General features: G+C 34.4%; 1 protein-coding gene across 1 annotated transcript in view; it reads right to left on the bottom strand.

Annotated features, from left to right (window-relative positions):
* Positions 1-1,651: 1,651 nt before the first annotated feature.
* Positions 1,652-21,751, bottom strand: part of LOC134841205 (protein tyrosine phosphatase domain-containing protein 1-like) — a 169,479-nt gene continuing 149,379 nt past the window's right edge. Inside the window, exon 7 of the mRNA XM_063857039.1 lies at positions 1,652-2,207. Within this exon, the coding sequence (XP_063713109.1) occupies positions 2,165-2,207 (43 nt within the window). The 3' untranslated portion in view covers positions 1,652-2,164. The remainder of the gene's footprint in view (positions 2,208-21,751) is intronic.

Here is a 21,751-nt window from a genome sequence, read left to right as displayed (position 1 = left end):
AGTTCGAAATTTACTTAAAAGCTTGTTTTTCAGCTAAAAATCTTATATTTCCATGCTCAGGCAACTAAAAATTTGAAAAAATTGAGGTCGCACATTTTTGTGTTTTTGATCGAATTTTTATATCATTTTGTTTATATTATAATCTATTATAATCTATTATAATTCCAACATAATCGTCATAGAAATAAAGCTTTTTAATGGATTGTTTTCTCCATATAATCGATTATTTTACTCTGCAACCACAAAATCACCAGATAATTGATTGTTAAAAAATAATTTTTGGTTCGACCACAAAATCGCCAGATAATAGATAATAATCGGAGAAACTTCGGTGCGGGCAATCATGTTGAAACACTAGCTGAAGCATGTAAAATATGTTAAAATTGAGTTGGCCTATATCCAAAACATTCGAAATTTTTACAGCACATCCAAACAAGACCACTCCCATCAGGGTGAATCCCTGAATGTTCCGACTGCCCTTTAACGTCTGTTGAGTAGTATTTCACTGTTGGGTAGTAAAAAGTTTCATATTGCAAAGCATCACCTCACACGCTGAAACTTTTTACATTTTCCTGATAGCATACACGACCTATACAAATTTCAATCATGGTTTTTTAGTCAACAATCCTGGAGGCCTAACCCGAGGTTAATTAATTAAACCTGGGCTATGACTATGTTGCAAGCTCTCACCATGCAAACTGCAGCGCACGTGCGATTTGAAGCCACTATCACACAATTGCTGGACACCATCGTTATCGCTACCGGATACGTTAGAAATTTGTAAGACTTGAATTTGTTCCCTATTTATTCTGTCAAACCCCTCCCCCCTCCAAAAATACTACCAAGCCATTATCCCGTTAGACATTACACTCAAAAAGCCACTCTTTGACTCAGAACCTGGACATTGAATTTTCCTAGAAAAATATGGACAGAAACTGAAGTAACGGTCATCAAGCTCCGTAGCTCTTTTAAGATTTGTGAGATGTTCGCAAAACCTAAACAGCTGACCAAAACACATAGCAAAATTAAATTTACCAGTGAAAATATCTATGCGTGTTAAAATATGTACAATTTTTAACAGTATTTATCATATTTACAGCAGAAACATATTTTTGATTGCTTTGCGATTACCTAACTATTGATGAAGAAAAATCAAACATGACGAATCAAGACATACGAAAACTTTTCCGCAAGAAATACTTACACAACAAACAAGAAAAGACCACACAAAAACAAACATTAACACAAACTAAAGCCGATTTAACAGCAACAATCTTTTCGGTCAACGAAGCGATACGAATTTCAATAAAAAAAGATTTGTTGGATGTGCAAAATGTTTTTTTCATGCATTTCAACGCTTAAAACAATGACCAAATGAAAAATGACCACCAAGGTATTGGCAACAATTTGTCATCAAGTAGAAAACAGGGATCGAGTGAACGATCTCCCACTAAGCCAACTGAATGTTTACTAAATTTGCTGTTTACCTTTTTAGATGGAAAACCGTTCATTTAGTCAATTTAGGGGGGAAATTTTTTACATGAACCTAACTCCGTCCAACTAACACAAGATGGAATTTTCGACCGCCGACTTTTGTTGATGATTTTTTAATATGATGACTTAAAATGCAATACATTGTAAGAACCACACTACGCAAAACTTACAGATTGCACAGATTCGGAAACATATAGACTGTTATTAATAACTATTATTCATTAATTTGTTATCAACTAGTGGAAAAAATATCTTCAATAGGACCACAATCTCTATAGTCTGAGCTACTAGTCAAACTTTCACTAATTAAATTTTTGTCATTACTCACTTTATTTGGTTTTAAATAATAGTAGAAGTTCGTGAAAACTCTCAAAGAGTTATTCCATAAATCTGGTTTTCGCTTTTCTAAGCTTCCGGAAGACTTCTGTGAAGAACTCTTCCTGTTCAACCCTGTTTGCGTCAAGTGGGTCAACATCGTCGGCAAAATGTCTGAAAACTCACTGACTGTCGGGCACAAATGGACAACAGTTCTTAATAATGTCAGTATTGTTTCCGTCGCATCTGGCTTCTTCGGTATATTTCTGATGATCTCCCGCACAATGCCGACACTGTCTGTTCCACTATTTACTGACTGACATTGTTCCGGCAGTGGAGACTTGATGAGCTTCTCTTAATCCTTGGGTGACAGGACTGAGTACTTCAGCTGGTCAAACCTTAAACATTGCCCATAGCGGGTTGAAGTGTAAAAGAACTCAAAAAACCCAAAAAAAGGAAATAAAAAACGTTAGCTCACTTTTTCAAAAATTCTTTACGACCAACTTTTTTTTCAAATTACTACCCGCACTTGAGACAAAAATTCATTGACACTTTTCGTGACTTTTACCATTTTTTGCTGTTCGATAGTGGAGTTTAACTTCCTTTTAACAAAGGAAATGAGCTGAACTTCAAAAGAAATCAAAAGTCAAAACAACTGCCTGAACAAATTTTGAGACTTTTCCTTAAAAAAATCATCACGACCTATATTTACTACGTTCATAAACTCTTATAAAACTTTTTAACATATTTAACACAGAGGCGAAGCTGCGCTTCGCAAACACTTGCAAGAACACGACCAAAAAGCTATCAAGTGAAATAAAAAAAAGTAGAAATAAGCCTCGAATTAGAAAAAATTGGCTACGTGTAGGATTCGAATCTGCGACCTAGCAAGTTTTGTCTCATATACAAACCATTCAGCCGCGGATGCTTAAAATCTACAAAAACTAGCCACCAATAGGACAGCTACATATGCTATTAAATTGCAATTCGATGCAGCGAAAGTAGCACCAAATACAAAAAGACACAATTTTACAAGGAATAAATTGGACAGCATAAAGCCACATTATGTATAGATTATGCATTTCAAAAAAAATTGCGAGATGCATTAAGTCGGAAAATGTCTGAAATCGAGCTTTTCATCATTGTACTGCTCTTTGAAACAAATAACTTTCGGTTCATTTGATGAATTAAAAAGGCATCAGCTGTGTTAACTTTTTACTAATCAAATGTCAAAGCACATGATTTTATACTGCTACCGCAGCCTTCCAAATTGCCACCAAAAGCAGAAACTAAATTTACGACTAAGCTTAGAAAAAAAAGTTCGTACTAAGACACTTTGCTTCGCAAGTGTAAAAACCAACCATTATACTTGTAATAACTGATCATTGCCGCCTAAAAACTTCACCCACATCCAAAACGATATCCAACTAGCATCCGGAATTTTAAAAAAAATATCACGAGCGTTGATTAACAAATGTGAAAATGGCTTTGGTAATAAACACTGTTTTTTGAACGTTTTTCGAACACGGCACATTTTGAAAATTTCATCCCCGTAAAAAGCAGAATGTTTACTTACCAGTCCCATAATGAAACAGACACTAGGATTTTTTTGCCGCAACATCAGATCCCAACATCTGGGCGCAATATTCATTTCCTCTTCCAGAAGTTTGACAGCCTCCAGAACCGAATCATCATAAGACTTCAAAGCTTCCAATATTTCTTCGACCGGAAAAACTTTTCCATTACGAGCTGCGGTGCCATTTTCAAGCTTATCCGAAACGTCATAAATGTGTTTGCTAGTGGAGTCTATGGACCCTACAGATGTTCTTCTCTTCTGCAAACTTTCCATCTTTCGGTCCAAAACCTTAGAGATGACGCTCTCAACCGGGTAAACATGTTGTCAGGACCTGTCTCGTTCGTCGTCCAATCGCATTTCTTGGTCTTTTTCGTGCATCGAAAGCCTAGAATGTTCTCGTGGATTCATTCCTCTATGAGGTGGTTCCGAATTGTGTCTTTCATTTGCTTTTCCGCCAACATCAGTCAGATCAACTGAGCTTCTTGATTTGAAGGAACCCTTTCCAAACACAAGCTCACTATTTTGATGAACAAATGACCTGTCGATTCCATTTGAAAGAGCTGTTAGACGTCTTTCAAAATAAAGGTCAATTATTTTTTCGAGTTCAGGTGGAAATTGAGATCCCTCGCCCAAGGAGCTTTCGAGTTTGAAGTTTTCTACTGTTGCTTCAAGGCCAGCAAACGCAAGAAGCATTTTGCAAGCCACGTAAACAATCTAAACAGATTTTCATTTCAAGTGCAAATGCTAAGTCAAAGTGTTCTTTTTACAGTTCTTTATATTTCTGCTTTGAGTGATTTTAAGATTGTTTCCAACTTATGGCCTTTTTAAATGTCCAAAAAATTCGACCACTTTGTATGGAAATACTTCATAAATGCGGACTAAAAATGAACCTTGGGCGTATGTTTCAAAAACTTCCTCTCGGGGCTGTGCAGTATTTTGTTCTGAAGATTCAGCGAAGTTTCCAGAGTGCGGAGTCCAATTTCAGGTTCCATTCGAGGAAAAATCACCCAGAAATGCTCCAAGAAGGTTTGAAAGTCTTTCACCATCATCACCTGAGGAAAAGAAACGAAATAAAAGTGAAAATTACAACGATGGCATACGACATTCAACAGTATGTTTTGAAGACCCAAGGCAAAAACCTTGCCATTATACAATCCAATTAAAGGCAAAACAAAAAAAAATTTGGCTCTTTTCCAGTTCCTCCCCTTAAATTTTTTCTGAAATTCATTACATGAAAGTCTATTTAAAATGGTTTTTCATCTTAGAAACTGCAATAAAACGTGTCAGCGTGAACAGGTGAACAAATTTCTACAACATTTCTAACATGCAAATTGCCGTATGAACAATTTTTGAACATCTTTGTTTTGTAATTTAACAAGGGGATGGGAAACTGGAAAAGAGCCAAGCATTTAAGCAAAACAATTTTTTGATGGTAAGTTACAAAAAAATTCTATTGTAGATAATAGAACATTGTTATTTAAAAAAAAAAATTAACGAAAAAGCACCTCATGACTTATGTATAAGTAGGTCAGATGAAAAGGTAGGGTCGATCAGATAATGCCTTATAAGGCTTATTAACGAAAAGAGAACAGCAACATCTGCAGAAATTGCAACAAGGATCGCTACTAAGGCCTGTGTTCTTCCTCTCTTTGATAACCGATCTATTATCCTCACCTACAAATTTTGCCACGGCTATGCAGATGATTATAAAACTCTTGCATCCAATCCAACCCTCATCGAGCACAATTAAATCTAATCAGCCTGAACATAGTGTCAAACACATTGCTCTTAACTTTAACTCGGTGCGCAAATACTTGAAGAAATTCAAGAAAAACAACTGGGTTTACAAGTAACAAGCAGTCTTAGCTCAGCAGTAAGCAAAAATTGCACCCCTAGAAAGGATTGGTTTTCTCTTCAAAATCAAAAGAGATATATCGAAGCCAACATAAGTATATTGAAACTTGATTCCTACTATTGGTATGTAAGTCCGATTGTCTAAGGAGCCACCTACATCAAAAGGTCACAGAAGCGAATTAAAAGGATTCTAAGAGAATTCACCAGATGGTAACTATCCTCCTATTATATTTACTAATAAGACAGACTGACTAAGTTAAAACTGCTTAATTATCGTTTAAACTTGAGATTTGAGCCTTCTTTTCGCAAAAAAAAAATTTACCAATATGAAAAGTCGACAAAAAATTCTTGACACAGAAAATCTGTACTAGTAAAAAAATTATAACCACCATTTTCAATGAATTTACATTCAAAATGAAGCAAGAAAAAGCCAATGCTACCCTTAAAGATATTAAATACCACACGACTACGACATCATCAAACTACAAAATCGAAACCAAAGTTTCATTGCATCAACTACTCTTTTGTCCTTTAGTCTGAATGGATCCGGCTCTCTTGTTTCTGACGTAGAAGATAGCAGCACTGGCTGGCACTCTGTGGACGTACACAAAGTAGCAGGCTATGAGGCTACCTGTTCGTCCCTTTCCCGCATCACAATGTACTGCCACTTTACCCTGAGACACTGCAAAGTCCACCACCTAAACAGGGCGCTAAAATTCTAGCGACAAACTATTGGCATACTTTTACCCTACAGTGACGTTAGAATGTGAATCCAATTTTTAAAAAGTGCAACCAAAAAGGATTTTTGCACCACTGACGCAGCAGAACCATAAACTCTTTCCCGCATCACAATGTACTGCCACTTTACCCTGAGACACTGCAAAGTCCACCACCTAAACAGGGCGCTAAAATTCTAGCGACAAACTATTGGCATACTTTTACCCTACAGTGACGTTAGAATGTGAATCCAATTTTTAAAAAGTGCAACCAAAAAGGATTTTTGCACCACTGACGCAGCAGAACCATAAACTCAACTTGGCACCAATTTGAAACTGATTTCGAAGATGTCAACTTACCAAAAGTACCCTGTTGATTTTTGCATTTGCGATCCAGTTGAACTACTTAATCTTCTAATCGCAGGGTTGAATTTCACCATAGGCTATACTGCGACTCGCAAAAACTCTTGTGAAAAACAACCAGTAAAAAGGAAACTTTGAAATGCAAAAAAAAATATCAAGAATTAAGTAAGCTTGAAAAAAATACATTACGGGACACAGAACCATGGAATTTAAACAGCCTTAGTGAATATTTTATTATTTTATCCTTTCTTTTACCATGTAATGAGATTGCACAACTGCTTTTGAGCATAACTCTTCTTTGGCATTCTGAAACCTTTTATCGTTTTAGTTGGTTCACTCAAAGTCCTAATTCAAAGTGAGTGGGATCGTCTTCGAAGCGAATTTTCGTGGAGCGTAGAAACATACCAAACCGCAAAAGCGGTTGAAATTCTTTGTTATTAAAAGGTACCCTTGAACTTCTAGTCTTTACAACAATTCGATCTTTAGGATCACTGAAAAACAAAACTCTCGCGCAATTTGTTTCGTGTTTAAATTGATTCAATGCCGGTGAAGTTTTTTGGAGTCGTCAATTGATGCCAGCATAAGTTTTTTGGTTTACTATTTTGATTTTTTTGCTGGGAAGTAGTTCGTCTGAAAGATAACCACCACTATGATTCCTTTGAGTAAGTTTTTGATGCAATTTTGACAGATCAAGAGTTATTCAACCCTTGAGGTAGCCAGCACATCTCAAACAACCTCTGCTGGGAATAATTCCAAACAATTTTTTGCGTCATATAGTTCGATCTGACGGCTAAAAGATCCACCTCTCTGAAAAACTTGCCCCTTCCAAGTAATAAAAGATTGCTTTCATATTGATTAACAGTAGTTTCATCCAATATCTTGCACTGACGTGCGCTTCGTAGTCGGCACTAAGTCTCATTTCACCGTTTTTTTTCCACATCCACATCACCATCGACACATTGGTAACCAATAAAAAATGAGCCTGGGTTTGTTTCACTTGGGCGTTGTACTCGCTGATTGTCGGCAAGGTCTCTGATTGCCTATGTGTTGCGTACAGGGTTGGAAATACATCACGACTAAATGTCCGAAATTCTCGCTGTTTGCGTAAAATCGACCACTCCATATCAAATTACAAAACACTGGTCCTTAAATGAAGAGTTTGTTATCATCGCAGTCTTCATAACTTCATTTATAGCAAGTTTTCCAAGCTTCTCTTAAATGTTAGACGAAACATGTTTTTCCAGCACTCTACCTACTTGCATTTTCAACTTGGTACCATCTATGAGGACTATTTTCACGCCGTTGACAGTTAAAGCAAGGAATATACCTACTAAAGTGCCGTTATCAGTTTTCTACTACTTCCCGATCCGAATGATGTTTACTCTCCGATTACTTCAACTATTTCATGTGATATTGATGTTTTTGGGTAATTCATTAAGACCAATTATAGCATGTTAACACAGGAATTACGTTTATTTCGCCTTGGAGGACAATCATATTATCCCGCAGTTTGGACATAATACTTTCCCGCAGTTTGGACATAGATACTAACTAGAGCTGAATGCTTTACAACTATTATCTGGTCTTCTGAAGAATGATTTCGAATGGTTTGCAAATTGATCTTGGACATTGACCTTCGAGGTCCCAACAAATTCTTTGATCGCAGAAAGTTTGCATATCAGTTAGAGTTATGTCTGTTTTAATAATACTCGCTTGTATGAATTTCGTCGTGTGAATTTCGTTTGTATCATCTTTTTATCCACAGTAGCATAATTTTGGTTTTAAAAGCTTCCAGTATGGAGAAGCTTTCTTCCAAACAATTAATCTAAGCCAGACTCTTCTTGACCTTCCTGATTCTGATTTATCAATGTGATTTTCGCTCGTTCAGCAAGAACCACACGTTCTCTGGGTCTGTAGCTTCTACTATATTGTAGAAGTCACTGAGAATCAGTTTGCTGAGTCTTTCTTCAAATTGCTTGCCTTGGACACTGACTGGTGAAGAAGTTCATCTCCGTCATCAAGCTTGTCTATTTTTTGTCTGATAATGACTTTCCTAGGAAAGCGGTCAACCAAACTAGTGCCTTCCGGGTTTCGACTGATTTGTTCCACTGACTTGTTATTAAATTAAATTGACCTGGTCTCAGCACCAATGCTGTTGATTGGTGCAATGATATTGAGATCGATAGTTGGCCTTAAAAATAGTAGGTAGAGTTGTTATCAATGAAAAACCAAATCAAACACAGAGGCCAAGTTTCGCTTTGCAAACAATAGCGCGAGCTGGACAAAAAGAAGCCGTATAAAGTGCAATCAGAAAAAGTACAAATAAGCCTCGAATTAAAAAAAACTCGGCTGGGTCTCGGATTCCATCTTCCGACCTACGTCGACTTAGAGATTATGAGTCTCACACACTAACTACAAATAAAGTAGAGAACAGATGCTATGAAATTTCTAATGCTAGATGGTGATTACAACAAACGTGCCACCAAATTAATGAACACTTTCCACTTTCAATGAAAATTGTTTTGACGAGTTAGGTTAGGAAAAAAAAGTCCGTAGAACACACTACGCTGATGGCTAGTGTAACTATTCCATTATGGATAAAAAATTCAATTAGTTCACACCTTCTCATTATGGATGTTACTCAAAAACTGTCAAGCATTCGACATATAAGCATTGAATATACGGGTATGAATTATTAATATCACGGTAAACTATTTTAGTTGAAACAATTCGACAGTTGGTCAAACTCGAAGTGCTAATAGACACAGCAAAAAATCTAGAATCAGATCATAATTAAATTAATTTTGATAGATCAGGTCAAATTGAATGTTTAATCTCTCTCTACGTTTCAACTAAGAGTTTTAACCTCGATGAATCTCATGTCATCACAATCAGCTCACCGGTACGGCGTTTAGAAGTTCGTGGTTGTTCGCGGTTCCAAAATCTGGCCAGGGAAAGTTATAGAAGAAGACTCCCTTTTTCATGAAGTCCTCTGGTCTGTAGGAAAACCCACTGGACTCCAGCTCAAACCCACAGTTGCTGTGCTCTCAAACTTGCTGAGTATCAAAAACGTAGTATAAATCGAAAAATCTCATTTGGGCGTCAAATGTATATGTTAGTTATGTTAGAACATTTTTCAGTAAAAATGATTGATTGGGAAGATTCATAAACATTGCTTTGTTCTGATCTATAAAATATTTTAAAATATGTGAAAACTACATTCTGATTCCTTTATGTTACAAAGATTACATGTAAAAGAATGCTCAATTCTGATTGGTTGATATCAAAAAAGATAAAAGTTTCCTAATAAATCATGCTCGACTCTGATAAGTTGATATCAAAAAAGATAAAAATTTCTCTTTAAGAAATGCTCGATTCTGATTGGTTGATAGCAAAATTTTGAAAGGTCCCTGGTTAGATTGGATGATTTTTTCAACTTGACCAAATAGAATTTATCCATTCTGAATTTTTTCATGTTAAAAACAATTGGTTGAAAAATTTGCAGTTTTTTCTTACTTTTATTCATTTTTTGAGGCTATCCAACACTTCTCATCTAAAATATCGGGATATTCTATATCTCCCATTTATTCTCAAGTTCTTTCGTGAAATGCCGCAACTGTATCGAAACGAAAAAATTGCTTGTCTTGAATGTGGCAGAGAATACACTCGCTTACACGCATCAAGATATCGTAGAACCTGTGGTGTTTTGAACTGTTTGAGTTGTATTTTTATACTTATAGCAGCGAAGAAGTCACTAATGATTTCAAGAAGAAGCATTGTCTACACAATGTTTAATTATGTGCTCAGCAGTCTCCAAATGCACTTCAAGAGCAGGTAAAATTATTAGTTTTTGTTAAAAACTTAGAAATTACTATGAATATTAGTTTTTACTGAATCTGAAAAGTCTAAACAATTGTGATAAATTTTGTCAGAAATTATACAGTGTTTTCATCACAATACCTGAACTGTCAATTGTTTTTTTTTTCAAAAGTTTTGATTGATGGTAAAGACAGCAAAATCGAGTTCAAATTGTCGTGAAACTTTCCATGGAACTCGTTCCGAAAACCTTTAATCGACAGTAAAAATTTTGTGTAGTTACTATTTTAAAATTTTCCTTGTTTAGTGCTTGTAAAAGGGTTCATGGAGAAGAAAACTTTTTTAACAGAAAATGTGGTTTGACTTATCAGGAATTATGCTTTTCTATTGTTTTTTTTCCATGATTTCAGAAAATAAATTGATAAATGACCTGGAAAAAATGTGTGTTTTTGCTTAACTTTGAAAGTTTCAAGATAATGATATACATCATTCTCAACTAAAAATTTACTCTAAAAATGAAAATCAGACTTTAAACATGAATATACAGTTATGAGGTTGAGAAAATTATTGAAAGACTTTTAGCAAAGGATTTATGGTACTAATTCTGCTTCGGATTATTGAAAGTTCGTTAAAACGATACATTTTTCTATCTAAAAATAAATTTTCAAGTAAAAATTTGTTCAAATTGGATTTATTCGGTAGATAGAAGATGAAGCAGAAACTGAGAAAATGCTTAAATGAGATAGAAACTCCATTTAATTCATTAGGACTTTTGAGATAATTTTACTAAAGTATATCTTGAGAAAAAATCCGACATAAAAAATCTCAAAGAATTATATTTATGCGTAATTCATTCAAAAAATTTGTTATCAATTGATATATTAGAATCCTTATATAAAAAATCAATTGTTTTGAGGATAATTTTTGTAAATAAAACCCAATCTGACATCTTTTGGAATATGATACATAAATCATAAATCAAAAACTTGCTTTCAAGGTCTACATTTCATTATTATTACTATAGATTTTTTTGCTGATTAAAACTAGGAAAACTGTATAAATGTTCCATTTTGCAAATTGATCGCCTTTGCTTAATCAATTTTTTGGGACGCGCTCTTTTAGAAGTTTGCAGATTTTGTAGATGTTAGGAACTAGGTTCTCTTGCGTATTTCTGGAGGTTTTCAGATAATAACTAATAGAGCTGCTCCTAATTTGTTCTTAGATCGTAAAAATACACCTTTATATTCTCATTTTGTACATATATTTTTGAAAGCTTTAACTAGCACTAATTCTTTCTCACCTGGATTTTTTTTAGAAAAATTCCGTCATAAATTAAGAATAAAATGCGATTTAATAACTATTTTGCAAAAAAAATGATAGTTATTGATCCCAAACGTTGTATTTTGCTTAAATAGTTTGTGGTAGCAACTAAACAGGGGAACTTTGCGGAAGATATTTACAATTTTTATTGTAATAATCATACGATATCTGTTCTAATTTCATCTCTGCCAGCAAATTGTTCGTCCAATTGATACTATTTTCCTCCTAAATTCTCCAGTTTTGACTAAGTTTTCTTGTAAAGTGTGTTCAACAGCGAAAACATGTTTTAAACACAAAGTAAGAATAACCTTAAAACAAGGAAAAACTCTACGGAAAATCTTGAAAGTTATGTTGCAGAAGCAACAGAAAGATAATCACCAGTTATGAAGACGTTTTTGTTGAATTTGAGCCAATATCGAAAACGTTTTTAAAAAATATTTTTCCCATTTTGAGTCAATTTTAGCAATTAACTGTTCATTTTTTATCAATAAACTGAAATTTGTAGTTCTTAACATAACAAAAATTTCTCACAAGTCGTAATTTTTGTACAAATTTGGGTAATTCAATGAAAAAAAAATGAGGAGGAGTTGAATCATGGAGTCTGACTTAGAAATTTCATAGGATATTGCCCTTAATCTTCATTTGAATTGATATTCCAAAAAATGCTCACTGAACTGGACAAAAAAAAACAGTTGAAAACCAAAAAAAAAGGTTCGAAATAGAAAATTTTGGGTAAATTTGATTAATTTTTACTTAACCTTCTCAAAAATGACGACTAATTTCACTGTTTTCCGGAATTTTCAAAATTGATTCTGCTACTATGAACCTTTTTTTCAGTGTTAAGAGCATTGTATAACCAAACATTTAGCTCAAATTAAGGTAAGCTTCATCGTGTTTCAATATTTTGAGAAAAAATTGTGGAAAAAGTCATTTTTTTATTCAAAGTTTTGTATCATTGTCTCAACATAATGCCAATTAAAATGTAGTCTCAGTTTTTTTAAAAATTTATACGTAAAAATATGTTTAAAAATAGATCAAGCGCAACACCACATTATCCAAATTTATGAGATTTCTGCAATTTTTTCCAAAAACTTGAAATTTTTACAATTTTTTCCAAATACTTGAAATTTTTGCGATTTTTTCTCAAAAACTTGACTTTTCGAACTTCAGTATGTTTCAGAATAGATTCAGATAGATAGAAAATAAAAGTATCTAGTAAATTTTTATTAGATCAATTTATTCAAAATCTTATCGTGTTTTGAAGTTTTTTGAAAAATTTTTCAAAAAAATTCCAAGTTTTTACCAAAAAAACTCTTACCATTGACTTACCATGTATCAAAAAACTAACTAAAAATCCTTCATTACACAACCTACATGTAATTAACCTTTGATATTTACAAATTAGTTATCGCGCGCCAATATTTTTGCAAAAAAACTAGACAAAAACCAAAAAATTACGTTTTTCTCACCATTATCTTACCATCACACAAACCATAAAACCTTACCATTTCTATTCTCTATCTTAATACATTATAGACTCTATACCCAATGTTAATACATAGCTGGAGGACCGAATGCTCTATTCCCTATCTTAAAACATGGGGGTCCTCCACCTCCCGCCCCTGATCAGCCTCAACATCTACTTTTTGTATGTCTTTGTGAATGTCGTGTCTGTACTGTAACATGTTGAGTGCCCATTTGTGTCATCTGTGACTGTCAAGATGTTGACCAAAAAAGGGAGAGTGTGCTACGAGTGTATTCCAATCTAATCGTAGAGGTGTATTATTACTTGAATATTCTCTATATCTATCGTCTAAATTTGTAGGGAATTTTAATGGAAATGGTGTGGTTGGATTTTGACTTATTGTTGAAGGTGTTAAAGGTAGTGATAGGGTGTCTGTTAGCGACAAAAATTTATCTGATGAGATATCTTTTGGATCATTTACCAATTTTGGTTCACGTTGTGTGAAAGCTTGTGTCATCCAATATGGGAGACGTTGTTTTGATGTTGGGGATTAAATGGATTTTAACGAACTTGTTCGGATGTGGGGGTTAACCCTAAATAATCCGATGGGATAATTGGAGTGTTTTACTGAGAAGTCTTTTGTAATGGTGGAGGGGTACTTTGAATTGAACAATTTGAATGGTCTAGAGGATTTGGGGATAGTGATGAGGGTACATTAAAATGAACTCTGGGTGTTGTGAAATTCCTATCGTATCTATAGATAAGTACTATTGTTATTTATGGGGGAGTTTAAGATTGAGCTGTTATGTTTGGTGGGGCAGAGATAGAGGATGATGTACTCAATTCTTTAATTTTACTGTAATTTCAATTTTGGTCTGTTTCCTTTGCTGCAATGTTGGGTCCATACTTAAAATCCTTGAGGGTCGTGACTGCGGCAACAAACCATTTAGATTTGCCATTCCAGGATTGGAATGTAGTCTAGGTGTCGTCTTCTTTGCTGCTCATTCATGGGGCTCTAAGAAATCTTTACATACTGCATTATATGTTTACATCGGGTAAGAAAGGGAGCGGTTCAGGAATCCAACTTTGAGGCTCAACGTGGGCTAAAAACATGGCTCTACTGAGAACGGAAAGTAGTGGTATGTGGCTGATCAATGATCTGTTCATATGTGTCGTCTTTGTTTGGTTGATGGACTACTATATGAGAAATTGAGCTTTGTGAGTAGCTATGACTTGAAGATGTGTGCTCTGTTATCGGTGCATCTCTATAGTTTCGTGGTACTAAAAATAATTGGTGTTTAATTTGGATATCTTGAAATTGTGTTGCAGTGGGTGTTATAAGTTTACTGTCTTGTGAACTATCGTCGGTAACTGTTGCAGTTGATAAATTTTTTTTATTTTTGCTAATTTGAGCGTCTGAAAGGATTCTATTAATTGAGGTTGAAAATTTTCCAAAAATTCCTACAAATATTCCACGCTTGGTTGTTTGTGTACTTGTGTGTGTGTATTGCGCATGTGTTATATGTTCATTATAGCAATGAGAAAAGAAATTTTAAAAAGTTGAACATTGTGTATAAGATATTTACTTAGGGATATCCTAGAAAGGCGAGAAATTCGTTTTTTAGGTTAATCGAACTAAATATTATTATACGGGAAATATCTTTTGGACGATGTTTTTCGCCGTTTAAATACGTATAGGCCTTTATATCCTTAAAGTGTCCGCTGTAGTCTTGTGCGTAGATGTCAGAAAATCCTTGTTTTCTCAAATATTGATCTTTTGATTGTCTTTGGATTGTGTCCAATTTCGTTAGGAGTTTTTGAAATTGTTGTGTACGGATGTCATGTTGTATGTCTGATCTTGAATATATACATATGGATTGTAGATATACATTTGAATTACGGGCAATAGCTTCAATGATTTTTGGTGAAAACTTCTACTATGGTGGCTTAAGGGTAGGATATGGGGTGAGGAGATAGTTTTTATCTTCATCTGGATTTAGCTGTGCAACATTGTGTCTATTTTCAGATCCACATGGTACGGCTCTAATCCAAAAATATGTGAGTCTGGAAAGTGTATCTACAAAATGTACTTTATTTTTATAGAATTAGGGGATTCTTTTGTAACATCATTTATCTTCAAAATTATTTAACGGTGATGTTTTTAGTACATGTGTAATACCATAGTATATGTCTATTGTAGTCGATAAATTTTGACCTGTTACCTAATAATAAATATCCTGCACAAGGTACTTTTAGTACTGCTAAAGCAAGTTTTTGTAGGATTTGTGTTCGTTCTAACTTGAATAGATGATGTGGTGTTTCTAGTTCTGATAATGACATTTCTTGAAAAAATCTGCATGTTGTATAATCTAATTTCACGTCTAAATGGACGTCATAGTGAATTGCGCCAAACAATAACGTTCATTAGTGATAGTTCTTGTAAACATGTGCTGCCTTTATCTTGTGGACGAAGGTTTCCACCATTTTTTTTTAACTTTTAGAAATGTTACTGGGATATACGAGTTTTCGTTACTCTAACTTTTGTATGTCTGAGTTAGTTTGATAAATATTTTCCAGTTTTCATGTCGAAATGTTTTTCGTCTTCGACAAGTTTTTCTGAATATTATGTTTTATATAGAGGAATCTTAGATTTGCAGCGACTTTAGTTTCGGTATATATTTAGAAACGTGGTAATTTATTTTCTATTCCGTCGATATTTTTGTATTGTTGATTATTTTGTCTTATTTTGTCTAGGTTGACTTGGTCAATGAAGTTTGATTTAAAGAAAACTTTTTTGATGAGTTTTATTATTCTTGCGTGAATCTTTGAAACTTGGAATGTGGTACATGTGTCTTCAGAGAACCAAATGATGGTTGCTTGTGTGCGTGTGTTAGGATCGCAAAGTCCTTGCTCATTTTTGCATGGTAAGCGTATTCCTTGATATAATGTTATGCAGATTTTAAATCTCGTGTTAGTTGTTGTTTTTCTAGTTAAATTTTCCAATCAAAAAACCTTATTTCTTGAAATCGTTTTTTTGTCTCTGCTTTGCAATTTGAAGGGTTTTTTATTCCAATGTCTGGTATCCAACTTTTATTGTGTAAATCATATGTTAAACGTCCGTGTGCGCCGTGGAATGGGTATATCTCGTCTAATTTTTTATGTCCAAAATATCTTTCTAGTTCGGCTTGATGTGCTGATTCTGGAAATACTTGAAAATTGACTAATTTTCGATTTGTGCCTTTAATTGTGGTTAATTTTGATTGTCTTAGGTCATTTTTACAGTCGTCAGGGTTTAGATGTAGAACTTTTTCAATATTGATTTGATAGAAAGATTTGTGATTAAGTCTATTTTTTTCCATTTGAGACTTGAGAACAATGTACTTTTTTCTCTGAAAATTTCGCTGTGAATTTATACCTGTTAAGGTTGCAGCTCTTGCTTTTGAGTAAAGTGTTGCTACTATATTTGTTGTTTATATTTCCTTTCTGATTCGCATTTATTTATTTGTTTTATTGCATATTTATGTAGTGTTCTTTGGTCATTTTTGTCTCAATCGTAATGCGTAACCAATAGGTGTTGTGGTCTTGCGCGGGGAGGGGGAGGATTTTTATGTGATTTTAATTCCTAAAGAATAAAAAGAAAGAGGATGAGAAGAGAACTTATTATTAAAAGATACATGTGAATGATAGTCCTGAATATGGATTATAGAACTTATGTATCCAAGTGTCTTTTTTGTGTATCTATCGTATTTATAGATAAGTACTGTTGTTATTTATGGGGGAGTTAAAGATTGAGCTGTTATGTATGGTGGGGCAGACATAGAGGATGATGTACTCATTTCCTTAATTTTACTTTATCTTCAATTTTGAGCGTCAGATTGTCTTGTATCAGAATTTGTATGTTATGTTCCTGTATGTCTTTGTGAACGTCGTGTCTGTACTGTAAAATGTTGAGTGCCCAATTGTGTCATCTGTGGCTGTCAGGATGTTGACCAAATAAGGGAGAGTGTGCTACGAAAGTTTTCCAATCTAATCGTAGATGTATATTATTACTTAAATGATCTCAATATCTAGCGTCCAAACAGGTAGGGAAATTTAAATGAAATGGTGTGGTTGGAATTTGTCTTTTTGTTCAAGATGTTGAAGGTAGTGATATGGTTTCTGGTAGTGACAAAGATTTATCTGATGAGATATCTTTTGGGTCATTTACCAAGTTTGGTTCACATTTGGTTTACAGTCGTCAGGGTTTAGATGTAGAATTCTTTCAATATTGATTTGATAGAAAGATTTTTGATCGACTCTTTTTTTGTTTCCATTTGAGACTTGAGAAAAATGTACTCTTTTCTCTGAGAATTTTGCTATGAATTTATATCCTGTTAAGGTTGTAGCTCGGGCTTTCGAGTAAAGTGTTGCTACTATATTTGTTGTTTCTATTTCTTATGGTTCTGATTCGCAATAATTTATTTGCTTTTTTGCATATTTGAGTAGTGTTCTTTGGTCATTTTTGTCTCAATCAAAATGCGTAACCAATAGGTGTTGTGGTCTTGTTCGGGGAGGGGGAGGATTTTTATGTGATTTTAATTCCTAAAGAATAAAAAGAAAGAGGATGAGAAAAGAACTTATTATTAAAAGATACATGTGTATGATCGTCCTGAATATGGATTATAGAAGGTTATGTATGCAAGTGTCTTTTTTGTGCATCTGTCGTATTAACAGATAAGTGCTGTTGTTTTTTATGGGGGAGTTAAAGACTGAGCTGTTATGTTTGGTGGGGCAGACATAGAGGATGATGTACTCAGTTCCTTAATTTTACTGTATCTTCAACTTTGACTGTCAAATTGTCTTGTATCAGAATTTGTATGTTATATTCCTGCATGTCTTTGTGAATGTCGTGTCTGTACTGTAAAATGTTGAGTACCCAATTGTGTCATCTGTGGCTGTCAGGATGTTGACCAAGTAAAGGAGAATGTGCTACGAAAGTTTTCCTATCTAATCGTGGAGGTATATTATTATTTACATGTTCTCTAATTCTATCGTCTAAACTTGTAGGGAAATTTGATGGAAATAGTGTGGTTGAAATTTGACTTATTGATCAAGGTGTTGAAGGTAGAGATATGGTTTCTGGTAGTGACAAAAACTTATCTGATGAGGTATCTTTTGGGTCATTTACCAAGTTTAGTTCACGTTGTGTGAAAGGTTGTTTCATCCAATGTGGAAGACGTTATGTTGATGATGGGGGATTAATTGGATTTTAACGAACTTGTTCGGATGTGGGGGTTAATCCTAAATAATCCGATGAGTTAATTGGAGTGTTTTATTGTGAAGTCTTTTGTAATGGTGGGAGGGTACTTTGAACTGAAGAATTTGAATGGTCTAGAGGGTTTGGGGATGGTGATGAGGGTATATTAAAATGAATTCTTGTTGTTGTTGAACACCTATTTCGTCTGGGATGAATTATTTGTCTATCTAAGAAATCTTTATTTACTGCATTATATGTTTACATCGGGTAAGAAAGGGAGCGGTTCAGGGATCCAATTTTGAGGCTCATCGTGGGCTAAAAACATGGCTGTTCTGAGAACGGAAATTAGTGGTATGTGGCTGTTCGATGAACTGTTCTTATGTGTCGTCTTTGTTTGGTTGATGGACTACTAAATGAGAAACTGGGCTTTGTGGTTAGCTGTGACTTGAAGACGTGTGCTCTGTTATCGGTGTATGTATATAGTTTTGTGGTACCAAAAATAAAAAATAATTGGTGGTTAATTTGGAAATCTTGACAAGTATTTCTGAATATTGTGTTTTATATTGTGGAACCTTATATTTGCAGGCGACTTCAGTTTCGGGATATAATTGAAAACGTGTTAATTTGTTTTCTATTCCGTCGTTATTTTTGTATTGTTGATTGTTTTGTCTTATTTTGTCGGGGTTAACTTGATCAGTGAGGATTGGTTTAATGAAAATTTTCTTGATGTACTTTTATTGTTCTTGCGTGAATCTTTGAAACTTGAAATGTGGTACAAGTGTCTTCAGGGAACAAAACAATGGTTGCTTGAGTGTGTGTGGTAGGATCGCAATATCCTTTGTCTTTTTTGCATGGTAAGCGTATTCCTTGATATAATTTTATGCATCTTTCAAATCTCGTGTCAGTTGTAGTTTTTCTAGTTGAATTTTCCAATCAAAAAACACTATTTCCTGATATCGTTTTTTGTGTCTGCTTTGCAATTTGAAAGGTTATTTATTCCAACTTGTGGTATCCATTTTTTGTGGTGTAAATCACGTGTTAAACGTCCGTGCGCGCCGTCGAATGGGGATTTTTTGTCTAATTTTTTTATGTCCTAGATATCTTTCTAGTTCGGCTTGATGTGCTGAGTCTGGAAATACTTGGAAATTGACTGATTTTTGATTTGTGACTTAGTTTGTGGTTAATTTAAATCGTCTTAGATCAGTTTTACAGTCGTCAGGGTTTAGTTGTAGAATTTTTTCAAATTTGTGTTCGAGTCTATTTTTGTTTCCATTTGAGACTTGAGAACAAGGTAAATTTTTCTCTGAAAATTTTGCTGTGAGTTTATATTCTGTTAAGGTTGTAGCTCGGGCTTTTGAGTAAAGTGTTGCCACTATATTTGTTGTTTCTATTTCTCATGGTTCTGATTCGCAATGATTTATTTGCTTTATTGCATATTTGTGTAGTGTTCTTTCGTCATTTTTGTCTCAATCAAAAAGCGTAACCAATAGGTGTTGTGGTCCTGTTCGGGGAGGGGGAGGATTTTTATGTCATTTTAATTCCTAAAGAATAAAAAGAAAGAGGATGAGAAGAGAACTTATTATTAAAAGATACATGTGAATGATAGTCCTGAATATGGATTATAGAACGTTATGTATCCAAGTGTCTTTTTTGTGTATCTATCGTATTTATAGATAAACACTGTTGTTATTTATGGGGGAGTTAAAGATTGAGCTGTTATGTTTGGTGGGGCAGACATAGAGGATGATGTACTCATTTCCTTAATTTTAATTTATCTTCAATTTTGAGCGTCAGATTGTCTTGTATCAGAGTTTGTATGTTATGTTCCTGTATGTCTTTGTGAACGTCGTGTCTGTACTGTAAAATGTTGAGTGCCCAATTGAGTCATCTGTGGCTGTCAGGATGTTGACCAAATAAGGGAGAGTGTGCTACGAAAATTTTCCAATCTAATCGTAGATGTATATTATTACTTAAAGAATCTCAATATCTAGCGTCCAAACTTGTGGGGAAATTTAAATGAAATGGTGTGGCTGGAATTTGACTTTTTGTTCAAGATGTTGAAGGTAATGATATGGTTTCTGGTAGTGACAAAGATTTATCTCATGAGATATCTTTTGGGTCATTTACCAAGTTTGGTTCATGTTTGGTTTACAGTCGTCAGGGTTTAGATGTAGAATTCTTTCAATATTGATTTGAAAGAAAGATATTTGATCGAGTCTTTTTTTGTTTCCATTTGAGACTTGAGAAAAATGTACTCTTTTTTTGAGAATTTTGCTATGAATTTACATCCTGTTAAGGTTGTAGCTCGGGCTTTCGAGTAAAGTGTTGCTACTATATTTGTTGTTTCTATTTCTTATGGTTCTGATTCGCAATTATTTATTTGCTTTTTTGCATATTTGTGTAGTGTTCTTTGGTCATTTTTGTCTCAATCAAAACGCGTAACCAATAGGTGTTGTGGTCTTGTTCGGGGAGGGGGAGGATTTTTATGTGATTTTAATTCCTAAAGAATAAAAAGAAAGAGGATGAGAAGAGAACTTATTATTAAAAGATACATGTGTATGATCGTCCTGAATATGGATTATAAAAGGTTATATAAGCAAGTGTCTTTTTTGTGTATCTATCGTATTAACAGATAAGTGCTGTTGTTTTTTATGGGGGAGTTAAAGTCTGAGCTGTTATGTTTGGTGGGGCAGACATAGAGGATGATGTACTCAGTTCCTTAATTTTACTGTATCTTCAACTTTGAGTGTCAAATTGTCTTGTATCAGAATTTGTATGTTATGTTCCTGTATGTATTTGTGAGTGTCGTGTCTGTACTGTAAAATGTTGAGTACCCAATTGTGTCATCTGTGGCTGTCAGGATGCTGACCAAGTAAAGGAGAGTGTGCTACGAAAGTTTTCCTATCTAATCGTAGAGGTATATTATGATTTACATGTTCTCTAATTCTATCGTCTAAACTTGTAGGGAAATTTAATGGAAATAGTGAGGTTAAAATTTGACTTATTGATCAAGGTGTTGAAGGTAGTGATATGGTTTCTGGTAGTGAAAAAAATTTATCTGATGAGATATCTTTTTTGGGTCATTTACCAAGTTTAGTTCACGTTGTGTGAAAGGTTGTTTCATCCAATGTGGAAGACGTTATGTTGATGATGGGGGATTAATTGGATTTTAAAGAACTTGTTCGGATGTGGGGGTTAATCCTAAATAATCCGATGAGATAATTGGAGTGTTTTTTTGTGAAGTCTTTTGTAATGGTGGAGGGGTACTTTGAACTGAAGAATTTGAATGGTCTAGAGGGTTTGGGGATGGTGATGAGAGTATATTAAAATGAACTCTTGTTGTTGTGAAACACCTATTTCGTCTGGGATGAATTATTTGTCTATCTAAGAAATCTTTACTTACTGCATTATATGTTTACATCGGGTAAGAAAGGGAGCGGTTCAGGGATCCAATTTTGAGGCTCAACGTGGGCTAAAAACACGGCTGTTCTGAGAACGGAAATTAGTGGTATGTGGCTGTTCGATGAACTGTTCATATGTGTCGTCTTTGTTTGGTTGATGGACTAAATGAGAAACTGGGCTTTGTGGGTAGCTGG

Source organism: Symsagittifera roscoffensis, chromosome 3, assembly GCF_963678635.1.
Source record: "Symsagittifera roscoffensis chromosome 3, txSymRosc1.1, whole genome shotgun sequence".
Taxonomy (NCBI): Eukaryota; Metazoa; Xenacoelomorpha; order Acoela; family Convolutidae; genus Symsagittifera; species Symsagittifera roscoffensis.
Note: the sequence above shows the minus strand (reverse complement) of the source record. Positions and strands in the feature narration are given on the sequence as shown.